Raw genomic sequence first — 17,249 nt, 5'->3', positions numbered from 1 at the left:
TTTGAAACTGGAATGCTTCAGAACTCCAGAATGTCCTGAAAGAGCGCATCAAATTTGTTTGGCTCTACTACATGTTTAAGTTTGCTGGGAAAAAATATTTTCCTTTATTTGTATTAGTAGGAATTTTAAAATGCATTTTTAAAGGTCTAATGCATATCAGATGTGTGTTAAAATGCACATATTAAATACACACACACATATATATATATATATAAATATAGATTTAGATTTATTACAACTTTCAACATAAGGTAACAAAATAGTGCAGTTAGGAATTCTCAATAAATATATGCTATTATTGTTCTTGTATGTCTTGTATAAATATCAAAGACAAATTCAGAAGCAGGGAAAAAAACCGAAGTCAAAAACCAAATGCCAAAGATTCCAACCTGCAACTGGTTTCATGGATCAGTACCTTTTACTTTGATGCTAACCTGCCTATTTTTTTTCTAACAGCAATCACATGTGGACATCCTGGGAATCCAGCTCATGGAATGACTAACGGCAGTGAGTTCAATTTAAACGATGTGGTGAATTTTACCTGCAACACTGGATACTTACTTCAGGGTGCTTCTCGAGCACAGTGTCGAAGCAATGGGCAGTGGAGTAGCCCTTTACCCAACTGCCGAGGTAAGAGTTTTACCTGGCCTTAAAATGCTTGGATATAACTCACAAGTCTGTGCTTTAGGACCTTATTCTCACCTTTATCTGAGTTTCTGCATTTCTGTATTGGAGATTGTTGCTATGGCTGAGTACTGGGGAAGCTGATATTTTCCAGTATTTTTAACTCAAAGTTCTGAGATGGCAATCTTCAGCATTTAGTTTATAGACATATAAAGTGAACTTTGTATCACAAAAGTTATATTACATCAATAAATCATGGTTGCCTGTCTAGCCTGAATTAGGTGCATTTTAATATAGTTTTCATAAATGGTCATTATGAAAGTGAATATTTATGTATCAAAACATTATAAATTCTCTGTTTTTCTACCAATACCTGACAAATGTTAAACCTGATTTTTCTTGCCCCACAAAAAAAAAAAAAAAAAAAGAAAAAAAAAAAAAAGAAAAAAAGGCATAAAGTAAGATTTAATTCTGCTTGGGTTTTTTTTGCAAAGACATCTGAATTTGATTCCTGGTGTGCTGTGGGTAAGGTGAACATATTTGAGAAACGAGAATGAAGCAAAGATTTATGGTATGAGAAAAAAAAAAAAAAACATTTTCAAACACAATCTACAATACTCAGATTGAATTCTTTATCTGGACCCCTGTAATTAAGATTTAAACTCTCTGAAGTTAACCTTTTTTTATTCCTTCCATTTTTGACCAATGTTTTTATTTATTTTCTTTAATTTTTGGCTATTGTTGCAGAATATGGAGCTGGCATCTCATCTTTGGTCTGTTCCACCAATATCTTGATCAGACACCTAAAATCTGTTCACTAGTTTAGTATTTTTATGTTATATGCCCCAAAATAACTTCTACTGGTATAGTACATGCTTTCTCAATGCTGAATCCCGTAAGATACTGATATTTAATGATATTGTGAATAATATTCTTTTGAGACATTGAGGCAGATTGAGCATCTTCTAGCCCAAATCATAGATGCAAACTGACAGAGAAGTGAAGGCAGGACATGAGGTAAATCATGTAAGATATACTGAAAGATCTCAAAGGCCTGTGGAAAACATTCTGAGATACTCTATATCCTTCAGTGCCCTTTTTGTGAAGGCTCTGGAAGGGAAAGTATTTTAATAGCTCTAATTTACAAATGTTGTTCTTGGTCATATTCAAAGCTGGAATTATCTGGGTTCATTTATAAATGTTAATAACAGTATTAATTACCAAACATGTAAACCACAAACAAATTAAAAAATGCTTAGTGTCTGGAAAGAATCTGATGGCTATTTCTGCTATGGAACATGCAAAGAAATAGAACAAAAATTTATGAAGAAATTCAGTGGTTACTAAACTTTTCTTGAGTATTTTTCCCCACTAGAAAAATATTAGAACAATGTAAATACTATGCTTTTTGTTCTTTGAATAGACTTTTATGAGCTAAAGGAAATTGCAGGCAGCAAAGTCATTCTAAGGATACAACATTGGGATTAAAGTTCATGTAATCAGAACTTAACATCAGCTATTGTACTTTTATTATCTCCACCTGTTGGTTTATTAAAAATCTTATTGTTCTACAACTGTTGTTTCTAAGAATAATAATTATCTTTGGTGATTAGCTCATCATAATGTTTCAGAGATAGCTGATGCAATTTCAGGCTCAGTGTGTGTGGAATTAGATCTTTCATTCTCATTAAAACAATAAAGAGATGGCAATTCCCTCAGTCACTACCCTCAGAATTTATTCAAGTGAGTTAACTAACATAGCAATATAATTATTGGAACAGAGAAACAAGAGTTAGCAAACTGTTCCTATTTAGGTGCATGTATTTCTTTTCCTTTTATGCTGTTTTCTTTTGCTAGACCTAAGTGTACAAGCCTGTCTGTCTCATCTTTGAGGCATTTAAGTAAGGTTTTAGTTGTTGGAAGCACATACCTTTTCACTTATACTGTGAATGCAATCATAATCTGCTCTGTTTGACTGCCAGAGGAAGAGATAGAACAGCTTTATTGAAGTTCAACCCCATTTACAAGCTGAGTTACTCAGCTATTTACATTGAATTCCATTACATTTATTAAAAGGAAAACAAATATAAATGAAGCAAGGAAAAACAATTCAAAGACTGGGAAGATTTTTAAAAAGAACATAAGATTTAGGATGCTTACAGTTAATACAACATTATTTCAGTGGTCTCTCCTATCTACTTTTGTTTTCCTTTTAAAATTTTTTCACAGAAATTTGAGTTTGATTGAGGCCAGTTTATGGTCTGAAACCTTGTTTAGGGAGGTTGCTTTTCTGAAAGGAGTGAGTATTATAGATGCAGTTCTGCCAAGATCCATTCATTTAAAAATTGTAAACTCCTACCAGAATGGAGTGGCTCATAGTTCTCTTAGCTTAGTGTCTACAGTTTTGTCTATTCTCATGCAGGTGGTAAGAAGCTGGACTTTTGCCTTTCACTCACTGTTTCTTCACTTCATTCTTCTCTTCACTTAGTACTTCTTTCTCTATAGCAACATATATTTTTCGGTGACTGTCTTTTATCTCTTCCATCATGAACTGCAAGGATCCACCTAATTTTGTCATCTGCTCCATGCACCTGCTAAAACCCAGAGTGCTTTGCTGCTAATCATGACAACACTGCAGCTGCTCACCTCTGTGACCCAGTTTAACTGATTTAAAGGGCTTGAAGAAGTTGTCATGAAGTTTGCAATTTGTCCAAGAAATCTCTCCTTATGGAGAGTAATATACTGTATAAAGTAACAATAACTGTGGTAAATGCATTTGTGCACCAGAAGATATTTAGTTGTGCTGTAAAGGGAATATTCAATATCCACTTCAGCTAAACCCTATCAGTGTTAAGAGTAGTTCTATACCATTCTCCCAGTACAGGCATCTCTGATCAAGAAATGTCGTGGATTTGTCCTTCAATTATATGAAAATTTAAAGTTCTGCAATATAATTTTCTTGATAATTTGTATTGTTTCTCATTTTAAGTTAGGATGGTTGGTTGACCTTGCAGTTTACAGTTTCTCTCTGCTGTTCCTGCTCACTTTTCTTCTGTGCAGGGTGTTCTCCACAGGTTTCAGAGAGTATCTACTCCCTAATGCACTGCCTTCTCCTCTAAACTCTGCTCCCTTTCTTACTTCTCACTGTTGTGTGTGTGGCCTCCTCTCTCTGGTGTATTCTGCCCGTTCCTAAATATATCTTCAGAGAAACAAACTTTTCTCATGGCTCACCTCTGATTTGAAGAAAGACTGAGAACTGGGGTGTACAGCTAAGGGGAGAGAAGGCTCAGGGGAATATTGCTTGTTATCTATATGTATCTAAGGGACAGTCTAAAAAAAGAGGGCCAGACTTCTCAGTGGCGCTCACCGGAAGTATGTGATGCAAAGGGTACAAAAGCAAGCCTAAGAAAAAGCTTTTTAAATGTGAGGGTGAAAAAACACCTAAATAAATTTCCTAGAGACATTGTGGATTTCCATTCTTACAGCTGTTCAAAACCTAACTAGTTTTTCACTGGGAAAACTGTTTAGTTGTCACTTCCAAGTTCAAGTATTCTTCTGTACATATTTTGTCTAAAGACTATATATATACACCAACAATATTCCTATGTCGAATTTTGTCTTAATTAATTGATTAGAACTTACCTAAAGCAAGTATTATAATTTTTTCTGGCATAAGCCTTTACTTCTAAAATTGTGTTTTATCTATGTGTGGAAAACATTTGTTTTGAAGTTCAGTGTTAACAATGAATTATTAATTTTTTTACAAAGAAAGTAAACCTTCCAGCTCTTTAAATATCCTGCTGGGAAAGGATTGATTCCTGGCAAACCTGTATCATTTAATTCAACTGAGATTTTACATATGACCTTTCTTTCAAACTCGGTTGAGTTCACCTGAGTCAGTAATGAACTGGGCTTCATTTGGCTGAGACTGTACAGCAAATGCTACAAATTAAAGATTACTGCTTGAAGGTATTGCAGAAATTTTATTTTATTTTATTTTATTTTATTTTATTTTATTTTATTTTATTTTATTTTATTTTATTTTATTTTATTTTATTTTATTTTATTTTTGCTGAAACTGGGCTGTTATGTGTGCATGCAAAACCTTGATATTTTTGGAAAATAAAGCTGAGGTAGTTCTTAGGCAGCCTTTTGCAGTGATTGCTTCTGTCTGTTGTGTCAATAATAGGTTAACTATTAAGTAATCAGTGACAGGAAATTTAGTAAGGAAATTAAATGGGAGGTTTTAGATAAGAAAAAAGTAATGCACACAAAAGATCACATTTGCTATTTAAGATCTGTATTTGTATGAAAAAAAAAAAAACAACCTAAATGCATTGCCAGCACTGGATTGCTTTGCAATGATATTTCCCCTTACTCCAGAATGCTTTTGTGTATGTTTTGGCCCAGCAAGTAAAACCTTTTGTCTCTGAAAGTCTACATATTTTTTTAGTATTTTATTTGGACCTGTGTTCCGAGGTAATGTAATTCTTAAAATACCCATGGCTTGGGGAAACTATGTTCCCACTGTTTCTGTCACAAGTTAATAGACCATGTTGTGATGTTAATTTTGTGAGATAGAAACCCCAAATTTTTTTAGTTATTTAAACATTAATATCTGGTTTTTAAATTGTATTTAATCCTTTTGATGGACTCAGTATTTTCTAAAGATTGGCAATAACCTTTTCTGGAATGTGAAGGTCTCTGAAGTATGACTAAATTCATCGTTTAAATTCATCATTCTCCACATGGATTCTGTCTTTACTTTTATATATTTGATAGAGAACAGGTCAAGTATTTGGTTTACTTGCCTTTAAACTGAAACCAAATGGCATCAGAAAAATTACAATACCCAGATCTCTATTCTCTGCTGCACACCTGTCTGAGTAGAGCTTGGTGCAGCCTGATGTGCTACCCCAGAAGTAGTTATGACTATATTAAATCCTAAGCCAAGTATGTTCACTGAGGTTTTTTTTCCCATTAGCAGTTTGGAACCACTTTTCATTTAGTCTTTGGAAGCACAGAAAGCCAATCTCCATTCTTTCTACTTGTCATAATAACTCCTTACCACCAAAATGAGAACTGAATGAGGTGGTCTCATCAGGACTCTGCACTCCTGATTGCACTGCAGGTCATTTTTCCATATATTATGCTTCCAGCAAGAGCTGCTGTTTCTTTCTATGCTTGAAGCTGTATTAAACACCACACTTTGTGCCTGTATTAAGGTAGACTCATATTCATCATCTGTACCAGGAAAAGTGGATATCCTTTGCCACTGTTTTCTTCAGAATTCTTTTATCTTTTTATAAATGAGATTTAGGAGCTTTTCTCCTGTCAGAAATAAATTTCTTAAGACCAGAAACACTTTGATGGGAAGATCCATTGGGCAAAGTTGCAGAGGTTTGAGTTAGCTCACATTCTCCAGCCTGTATCTGTAAGTCCAGGCTATTTGTTAGTAATAAAGAATTCAGGTTTCTATTTATACTGCATTTGTGCTGAATTTCTAACTTGAAAGGTTTATCATTCTTTATCTCATTGGTCTTAGATTCTTGAAATGTTTAATTGGGCTTTTATGTCTTATCAGGATACTGGTATCTACAAAGAATTGCTAATTTTATTGTGTTCTATTTAGTGGCTATGTCATTTGAACCAGTGGTAATATGTTCCATTCCTTCACTGACAAGAAAAATAACCTTTCTGATGGCATCTGATAGATTGAGATTGGTGACCAATCATCCAAAGATAAAGCAGTTCTGAATTTAAGCAGTTTTCAATCTGTGTAGTCAAGGATTTGTATAAGCTGAAAAATGCATTTCATTCAGTTTTGTTTTTTCCAAAGTCATAGGCCTTTGTTGTGACTTATTTATACTTAAATGTCAGATATGCCTAATCTGCTCATATTGATAGCATGTTGATATTCTTCAGAAGGATAACTTGCACTTGAGTGAGTTTCCTTAACAAGGAGGTGAGGTGCCCTGGGAGATGCCAAACGGTGTCTGAGATATTTACCTGATCTGGCAGAGATGCCCCCCTCTGCAGTGAAAACAGCCTGGGGATCATGAAAAGACATTTCAAAAGGTAGCGAGGCAGCTGAAGAGTTCCTCATCCTGGTGAAAAACAATACTCAGATTAATAAAGATTAATAAAGATTAATAAAGGCTCTGAAGAAAAAGACTTTAAGTCACGATCCCAGAGTTTGTACTAGTCTGACAAAACCTATTGTGTTAATACTACTTGTACATAAATGCCCAAAAATTAATTTTGCATACAGAGAAACAAGAGAAAAATAACAGGTAAGTACTTTATCTTTCTGGTCAATTTGCTATTGCAATACCCAGCAAAATCTGAGAAGTTTTCATTCGTGTTTATTGTTGACTTTGCATTGTCCTTTACTAAAATTCCATTTACCGGCAATTTTGTCATCATGCTTTCATAAACAGAGCTTTCTTTCTTTTTATAGGCAGCATTTTTAAAAACTTATCATAAAACCAGAGTGAATACTTTTTATGCACTCTAGAGTGTTAGTCCCCCAACATTTTCTAGATACCAACATTAATGCAATACTATTCCCCTAAAAAAATGTTTAAAAATCTCTTTATAAGATCTGAAAATTTATAAAAAATCTTAAGATTGTTTCTTTCAAGAAAAAAAGATCAAGAAACAAATTATGTGAATTATGTACTTTTTGATGATCATTCAACTTCTTAACAGAAAGCTGCCCTAGAGGACTCTGATATGGTCTTTTAACTTCTTTGTCCTCAAGGGTTTGAATCTATTCAGTGTGAGGTTCCAAAGTTATTCGGGCAGACTTGGAGTATTCTCCAGCTTTTCTCAGAAGACTTAACCAAGACTGACAGAATTCATTTCCCATGCAACTCTTGACAGGTGTCATTGAGAGAGAGCAATCTCCATCTACTCTCCCTGTGATTTACAATTGAGTCCCCAGGGTGAAAGGCAATTGGGGAAATACTGCCTTAGTTCTGTATGCCAGCCAACTCAAATTCTTTTCTAAAGTACTACTTACTGCAGCCATTCTTAACAGCAGCACATTTGTGTATATATTTAAAAACTGATAGCTGATCTTAAGTGGCACTGCAGGCATAATTGTGGTTACTTTTTAACTTGAGGGATCGTATTCTCTTGCATAATCATTTGATAAGACTTTATGTATGATGCAAGGATTATGTTCACAGAGCACATGCTTAAATTATGCATTTGGTGACTGTTTTGTATTTCATTCATCACTGAGCTGTCTAAACAGATACTGCTGGTATTGGAGTGAAAACTCTGAATCACACAGAAAAATTGATACTTTGGGATTGCAATATATTTCTTGAATATTCCATATTTCTGGTCTGCATATAGAATTAACTTTTTCTGTTCTCCCTATTGACTTGCAAAAATAGTTCAGTTAGAATTGCTTTTGGGTAGCTTTGGGCCAGCATATCTTCATGCAGAAAAGTTTGTTTTAATTTCTAATACTGAATTTCTCACTTTCCATAAGAGAGCTTGGCATGATTACCTGTTAAACCAAAGATTTAATTTTAAATAGTATATTTGATTTTGTTTTATGTTAATAATCTCAACCTCACAAAACATAGGGACAGCTCTTGTGAATGCTGTTTAAAAATTAACCTAGGGAGATAATTGAATAATCCATAGGATGAGAATATTTGATAATAGTTGCATTCATGAATCTACATAACCTTCAATAATATGAGAATTTTTAACATGCATCAGATTTTTCTTCTATTTAAGTAGAGTATTATGAGATTAAAATAATTATAACTATTACTTTCAATGTTCTCTTTCAACTAATCTAGTGCATATTTGAGTTCAATAGGAATGATTTTCTCTAAATTGCAGTGAAAAATAAGCACTTTTGGTTTATTTTTTTTTTTGTTTTGTTTTTTTAAAATAAATCCTAAAATGGCATTGCACTGTTTATTTTACTGCTTTTTCTCTTACATAATTTTTGTCTGTACAGTATTTGATTGTTTATCACTTTGATCCAGAAATAAAACAAGTAGTCAATATTATAGTTAAAAAATAGCTCTTTCAGATATTCTGGAGTTCCCACAACTCCCAAATGAGATTTCTGTGTGGCTGATAGTCTATGATACTATGACGAGTTGTCTACATTTTTGCTCTGGAAGACACTTTCTATTAAAGGTTTGTGCCTGTAGATCTCTACTGTCCTTACCATTCCATCAAAGAGAATACCAGAGCATCTGCAACTTCCTTCTCAGACAAAACAATAACAAAAACAAAACAAAAAAAACCAAAACCAAACCAAATAAACAAACAACCTTAAAAACCCTGAAAAACAAAAAAACTTAAACAAATGCAAAAACCACACCTAAAACCACCAAACGAAACCACCCAAAAATCCCACCAGAAAGTAAACTAAAATATAGATTGCATGAAAAAAGATTCTTCTTACATTGTAAGAAAATCTGATAAGCAGTATGAATCTTGTCCTATAGCTTGGGAAGAATTCAGTAGTATGTGTCCTCATGCAAATTTCTACTAATTTTGTGCATTCATTAATTAAATTTTACTGTAAAAGTAGATGTCTTGTTTAATCTGTGAATGCCCAGTTTTTAGTGCTATATTCCTTAGATAAAACAAATTTGGGTGATATTAAATGCAGGCTACTAAACATGCATCTGTACTGTGGATCTCTGTTGAGTACAACAAGGAGTTCAATTTGTACCAGGATAAAATTTCTAATACAGAAAAAATTTAAATATGATTGATATATTGATAAAATTATATTAATTCACCATTGGAGTATTGACAGAAGAATGTAATTATTATATTTCCACAGGATTTTACATATATTTTTACAGCCATAAAGCACAATTCCATCTTTTTTTTTAATCTGTGTAATTTAAGGGAAGAGCAGCTCTTGAATGTGTAGTTGCTAGAACAGGTATCAGTGGAATAGAAAGGTGTTATTTTGCCATAGTTACTTTTTGGTACACGGTTTCATTGCAAAATAGTGTACTGATGATAACATGGATATAGGTCTCAGGAAGACCTGAATTCTGTTCTCTAGCAATACAAATATTCCATACAGGCCTGGACTTCATTTTTTGATATGGTGGATCACAATAGTGATATTGTGTAATGGTGAGATTGGGAATCAAATTACTATTAAAAATAGTTTTAGCTTAATTGAAAGATTTTGAAGTATTCACTTCTGTGTTTGAAATTAAATCAATCTGTATTTTTAAATTAAACAGTACTTGGCATGGCAGCTGACTTGCTTCTACTTATTTAGATGGTTTTTCATTTGAACCAAGTGGCACATTCACAGGAATTGTTTGGAGCATGGCTCAGGAGTTAGCATGGACAGGAGGGTCATTCTTCATGAGCGGTTCAGAGAAATTCACTCTGTTCTGGAGGGTAGCAGTGCACAATGGCATAGACTGAGCCACCGTCTACTGGCCTCATGCCAGAAAACAAGTGCTGACTTTCTTTAATTCACATTGATGCAGATGTGTATTCAAATGTTTAGGAACATGTATACATTTATGTGGAAAAATTAAGTTTAGGTATGTATTTGTACACGACAGCTTATAACTGTGCAGAGGATGCAGGCTAGTTCCAAAAGCAGAACTTTACATCAGCATCTACCCAGCACTACACTGTGTCTAATTGCCTAGGAAACAGGGTTAATTAGGATGCAGCATGTTTTGCTTTTGGGAATTGTGCTGGTTTCTGTAAGGATTGTATTGTGAGTACATATGAGCTCCTTCAGATCTAACTTAATGTTTTGGTAAGGTAACATGTCAGTAGACTCTACATTCTACAGACTTTCACATGTTCCTGTTCTACTATGATAGTTATATTGCCAGTGCAAGAATTAGACTTAGCTGACAAAGATGAGTAACCATGGGAAAAAAAAGCAGTAACAAAGAATGTGTCATGTAAAAGAAAAAAGCATTTTCTCTTGGTAATACTTCTAGAGATCTCCAGAAGAAAGGATTTTTGGAGCTCTTCAAAGCAAGTACAGAGACACAGACTTCCACATCCAAATTTTTCACAGTTTCAAAGAGCAGTGAGATGTTAGGGCTTGATATTTTTCCCTGTCTTATGGAACAGGGAAAAAATAGTCCAGAGCTAAAGAGGTACTTTTTTCTGTCAATGAAATCTTATGTAAACACATATTTAACCTGTAGTTATCTGATTTCTATATTAGATGTTATTGTTATAACATTATGTTTAAATAAAAGTTTTTAATATGAAATATAAGTTAAACTATTATAATGTAAGCTGGATGTAACTTCTCTGGTGAATTATTTAAGGATTCACCATAAATCAAATAAGAATAGTTTCAGTTAGGAGACTGAAGTTTTATTACTGCTCAGGAACACACAAAAAAACCCCAACAATACAGCAAACTTGTCTCTTTTATTGAACATAATCATTCTACGTAATACCTTTCTTATGTTTTGTGTGCATCATTGTAATACCTAATTTTTTACATATATTGAACTTTTCTGTGTAATTGTATTGTCAGTGATTTTAATAACAATTGGTACATGAAAAGTAGGTTTCTTTATGCCAAAAAGAGTTCTTTTCTCCAAATATTACTTCTAAAATAATTTTTATGAGGGAAAACTTTAGATCCATATGAGACATTCTTTAGACCTAGGTATATGTTTGTTTCGAATTGTGAGGCTAAAATTATGAACATTTAACACTTTTAAGAACATTGCTTTAAAAGATAAGCATAAATAAATTAAAACTGCATTTTCTCCAGATTAAATTTTAAGATGTTAGAATTTTTATAAAATCCTGATGCTTTTTAACTGATTGAATGAAATGTCCCCTCAATGAATGAGTATTTGCACAAGATGCCTTGTTCTAGTGTATTGCCTAATGAGCACATTTAAATTGAATGTATGGTAAAACTTAAGCTTTTGAATAAAAAGAATAAAAAGCAGTCCATTGGAGACTATGTATATCTTACTTCTAGAATGATAATCCTATCTATATTCTTGTCTATTTATTTATTTTTCATGAAAATTGATTTGAAGTAAATGACATACTTCAAAGGTAGATTCCTGTGGTTCTTTGATGACTTTAATTTATTATAATAAATATATTTTAAGTAATTTTTTAGTTTATTCATACTGTTATCTTTAGAATGAAGATGGGAAGGGTGGAGCAGGTGTTTGTAACTTTTCATGTAGTTTTCAGATTAACAGACAGCAAAACTGGGTGTTTGAAAAAGTCCCTTCTAACCCTAGCTGTTAAATGAGTCTATTACTCTGCAGTCACTGCAAAGTATAAAATGAAGGAGTGAGGAGGGTAGCTAGAATTTATATAAAAACAAAACAGTCATGAAAATACCTATATTTTTTTAGGTTTTTATTGGCTATCTGAAAAAATTACTTCACGCTTTTTGGTGCTTACCCTCACTCCTGCTCCCCTATCAAGTATTTCATTTTCACTGTTGTCCTTTTCCTGTTCTACGCAATAATAGCAGAATATTTCCTTAATATTTGAAGCAAATTTTCTCATTAGAGGAAATTAAAAAAAAAAAAACCAAAGAGAAAATGTCAAAGTGTTATTTGAACTGTTCCTTCACATAAAAATTAGATAGAAGACCAAACTAAGCCTACCAAGGGAATGATGAAAATTCCTCCAATTTCTCTTTCATTTTTGAACCACTTGTATACTTGATACTACGTATCTTGTCCAAGATTATTAAGAGAACTGGAGTAGATTGAAGTATTACTTTCAAAGCAAAAAGATCCAGTATCTTACTTATGAGTCAATATTTCTGATATTTAAAAGGAACCATAGATGAACCACAGTCAGGAGCTTCTTTTGCAGCAATGAAAATTATTGCTAAAATTATTGCTGTTATGCCTCAGCAATGAATACTGTTTGTCTTACAGTGGTGAACTGCTCTGATCCTGGCTTTGTGGAGAATGCAATTCGTCACGGACAGCAGAATTATCCTGAAAGTTTCAAATACGGAACAAGCGTGGCATACCATTGCAAGAAGGGCTTTTATCTCTTGGGCTCATCTGCACTGACCTGTAAAGCTAATGGGTTATGGGATAGATCATTGCCAAAGTGTTTGTGTAAGTGTCTATTTGGTTAGATTAACATTAAAGAGTTGTGCATGATTTTAAATCATGATAGAATAAAGAAGTGTAGCCATCTATTAAGGAACAATGTGGACTTTAAGATCAATAAATTACAAATGGTACATCTCAATAAGGAAAGATTAAGACGAAATATCATGTAATTTACTATTATTAAAAATGTATTTCCAGGGAGCTGTGGAACTATTTTTTCAAATGCCAGAAAGTCAACATTAATTTCCCCTATCGGTGAATCCTTGAGGTATCTGGAAACAGCCAGGGAAATCTAAAATTATTATTTATTTGTTATAATTTAGAATGATAATTTAAGACCATTAATGCCTATATCAGATTTTTTTTCAGACTCATTTTAGTGTAAATGTGAAAACAAATCTGTGAAATATTGCATAGAAAAATTTTTGCTCAAGAGGGTATTTTCATAACATCACTTCATATTTCCTCCATCACTTTCTGCTCAGAGAGGGAGAGAATCTGGTGGTTCCTATGATCAGTAAGCTTCATATCAAACAAAATAACAACTGACCAGAGTTTAATTTCCATTGAGATATTTTCCTTCTCTCATCACTGTTAATTTGCTGTCATGATTTCTGATTTGGAATACAATTAAAAGAAGTAATAAATAAAATTGAAGTGTATTTTGATTTGAAACACATCAGATGTTTTTAAAGTTTTTGCTTTACAGAATTGCATTCTTTTACTAAAATTATTTATTTAATGGATTTAAACTTATATACCAGAACAATAAATGTCACTGGGTTGGTGAATTTATTTCCTTATTATATTTTCATGCTGCTTTTTATCTAATATTCACACTGCAGATTTGTTTTGATTTTTTCACAACAACCTATGCTCTCAATGTCTGTCAATAAGAGCTATAACCTGAAAAAGTGGGTTAATTCACATTTCAGTAGTAAAATAATTAGGGAAAATACAAAATTTTAAGTACAAAATAGCTGCATAATATTTTTTAGATTGGCCAGAATATTTACTGGTGACAGCATGTTCCTTACTTCTTGTATCTTAGAAAAATTAGTATGATTTAAAATGATAAAAAATTATCAGTAAGCCATTTCCCTCTTGCTCACTCTAGCTCATCATATTGCTATAATAATATTATAGAAGAAATAATTTATTTCACTATGCAGCTTAAACTGTACCTAGTTGTAGATATGGTAAAGCTACTTACCGTATCGTATCTGCAATATAAAAGCACTTTACACCAATAGCCTTATTTGGTGTCTTCCTTTCTATTGCTAACCAAAACAAGGTGTGCTGTTTGTAGGGAAGGATCACGAATAGAAATTAATGAGGAAATAAATCTATATATTTTTAGAGAAAGGCTAAACTGAACAAGCTACTTTTACACATAGTTTTGTGCTTAATCTTACAAATGACCAATCAATCATTTACAGCAGCAAGAAAACTGAAGGTATGTAAGAGTTGAAATCCAGACAGATGTATATTTTGTGGGATCAGCCTTGTATTTAAGGATTCTAAAAGATTTTTTTCTGTGCTATGAGAACATATCATAAAGTTGTGTTCTTTTCTTTGTTAGCCATTTCTTGTGGACATCCTGGGGTACCTGCAAATGCAATCCTTTCAGGAGACAAATTTACATATGGCTCCGTAATTCACTATTCTTGCACGGGGGGTCGAAGGCTCATAGGAAATTCTACGAGGGAGTGCCAAGAAGATAGCCACTGGAGTGGAACTCTCCCTCACTGTTCAGGTACTTGTACCAACCATTATCTGAATGTCACCTTCTCATATGAGTAAGACTATTCTCACACATTTTTTAGCCAATTTTTTTAAATTTTATTTATTTTCCAGTTATATTTTCATTTCACCAATAACTGGTTATATTTTCATTTCACCAATAACCACTTTGCTGTATCACATCCATTTATTGAAATATTCTCATATTCATCTTATTCTCTTTGTCATTACTTCACATCTTCCCTTCTCAGACAGATGCTCTACTTGTATGCTGCACTGTGTAGAAGACACAGCAAAACAGGGTTTCAGACCTGGTCAAGTTTTGCTTAAAAAGGATACATGTGTTACATTATATTTTTATGGACACTGTTATGCGTAAACAAAGGTTGTTACATCAGAAAATTTAGATTAAGAAATTCCACACCAAAGGTATTAGGGTAAACTTCGTACATTTTGCTCCTCTTTTCACTTGCAGAAATATACTTTATTATTATTATCATGTGTGGATGCCCTAAATGTCTGATGTGTTCTTGGTGCTGTCAGGAAGTACAGGAACAGTTCATTGTCCCTAGACTATGCATATCTAAAAGAAGCCATGAAACATCACACAGTTTTGTTGAAGTGAAGAGTTCAGGCCAGCACTGGCTGCTAAGGACACCCACATATTTATAGCTTTGGTAAAGGAAACATGTATACACACTTTGGTACGTATAAATCAAACATGTGAATGGTTTCAGAAGAAAATTTTCTAGTGAGAAAATTGTTCATAATTACCCATTATACAATCTCATAACTTCCCTTGAACTATTGGACATACCTACTGTTGGGCTGATGTGATTCAATGTGGTTCAATTCAAATTTGACCTAAGTTAAATAAGTGTAAAGTACTTTGAATTATTTTCAGTACTTTGAAAAAGCTCTGAATAAGTTCATTGAAAACGGTGAAAACCATCCATTTATGAGCTGCAAGGATGATTCTTCAAGGATGCTGAGAAGAATTTGAAATGCTGAGAAAAGGAAATGAATTTAAATCACTGTAGTTTCTTTTCTGTTCTCTGCTGCTCAAGTAAATAGTTTAGATTCTTCTCACACTGCTAGATCTCTATGCCATCATGGTCTCTATGCTTAGACCTGAAAGGCATCACTGCACAGCAAGAAATCTTTTCTTGCTTATCTTAACCTCACATTTATGTCACTTTTGCCTTTTTATCCAGCATAATACTCCAGATCTGAAATTACACCAAGACTTGAACAGTCAGATAACAATCTAATGCTGTTATCCAACATTTCTCACCACAAGGAAAAATATCCTGTTAGCGGAGAGAAATTTTAATTGATAATAATTGAGACTTTTCAGATATTTTCAGATAGATTTTGAAAACCTTAAAGAGCCCTGTACTCACGTTTTATGGTGAGGAAGATATGTCTACTGTAACTAAAATATTGTTACTGATGCAGAATTCAATTTTCTAGCTTTGATCACAATGAGTCACCATCTCAAGAGCAAGGTAATTCCCTAGGACAATGAAAATCTCCCTCTGTTGGCTCAATGTAAAAAATCAATGAACCCTCACCCAAAAAAAAAAAAAAAGGCAAAGAAAACCCTAAAAAGGTGTCTCATTTCTCTATGGTATTTAGAATTGTAAAACAAACTACACTTTCCAAGTTAGATATTCAGGAGATTAATCCATCAAAATCCAATATGAATAATTTGTTGTCATAATGTCAGTGAAAGAGTGATTGTGCCCAGGCTGACTGAGAACTCTAATTGGTTTTGTACTTTAGGGATATGAAAAACAGTCCAAATATAATGTTTAAAACCTGTAGTCTCTTTCAGAATGGGTTTCATTTCTCTATTATATATTAATATATGTTTGAATGCCTGATGGTTCTCTGACGGTAGAAATACGTTCTCAGGGTTTGTTTTCACCTGGGACCTGTTGCAATGATGGACTTTTGTAGCTTATGAATTAAGCAATAGTTGAAATTTTTGTTTAAAAATGGATAATGGATGATTCAGTAATGGATACTGAGTCTTCTACATTGCTAAATAAAAAGGGCTCTAGACCTTCATATTACTGCAACTGCCGTTGTCTATCCCTTTGATTAAAACATTTCATGGTCCCAGTTCAAATTTTCTCCAAGTCAAAACTAGGCATGTCCAAGAAAAAAAAAAGTCCAGTCATTCATCTGGAATAATTCCCTCAGCAAAATCCCTAAGCAACTGAGACATCATCAAATTTTCAGAATCATAGATCATTCTGCCCTGAAAAATCTCTTGCTGTTCAGAAGCCAAAGTATATGTGATATATCTGTTTCATGGCATAAACATGCCACAGTGGGAGCCTGAATCACAATCCTCATGTTATTTCACACATTTTAAGCAGACAGAAATGTCTGTGGAATAGAAATGTCTTAGAGTAAGTGGAAGCAGATAGCATCCAGAAGCCACATCTGGATTTCTGCTTTAGCAGCGCCAGGGCATAAGTCATGGATGACAGTGCTTGATCCCTGAGACCATTATACTCTTTAAATTAAGTTAGACAGATTAATTTAACAGATTCACTTTTACCCATCACACCATCAAGCAAGGCACAAATACTTTACAAGTTTGTGAGTGCTGGAGATCATTCTCAACAGTCATTTTGGAGGCAGCCACTCTATTTTGGAGAGTGAGTTTTATTGTACACAGAGAGACAGAATATACCAGCTGACTTAAGACACTCACACTTTTTACAAGCATGTATTTATACCAGGAAATTTAGGTCCAAAATCCACACT

The 17,249-nt window shown here is 33.4% G+C and overlaps 1 protein-coding gene across 4 annotated transcripts in view; it reads left to right on the top strand.

The window, feature by feature from the left end:
* CSMD1 (CUB and Sushi multiple domains 1) overlaps positions 1-17,249 on the top strand; it is a 1,052,894-nt gene that overhangs the window by 1,001,282 nt on the left and 34,363 nt on the right. For all 4 annotated transcript variants that reach the window (XM_064412131.1, XM_064412130.1, XM_064412133.1 and 1 more), the window contains 3 exons: positions 457-630; positions 12,540-12,728; positions 14,308-14,481. In XM_064412131.1, coding sequence (XP_064268201.1) covers positions 457-630; positions 12,540-12,728; positions 14,308-14,481 — 537 coding nt within the window. The remainder of the gene's footprint in view (positions 1-456; positions 631-12,539; positions 12,729-14,307; positions 14,482-17,249) is intronic.

The sequence above is a fragment of the Passer domesticus genome, chromosome 3 (genome assembly GCF_036417665.1).
Source record: "Passer domesticus isolate bPasDom1 chromosome 3, bPasDom1.hap1, whole genome shotgun sequence".
Classification (NCBI taxonomy): Eukaryota; Metazoa; Chordata; class Aves; order Passeriformes; family Passeridae; genus Passer; species Passer domesticus.
Note: the sequence above shows the minus strand (reverse complement) of the source record. Positions and strands in the feature narration are given on the sequence as shown.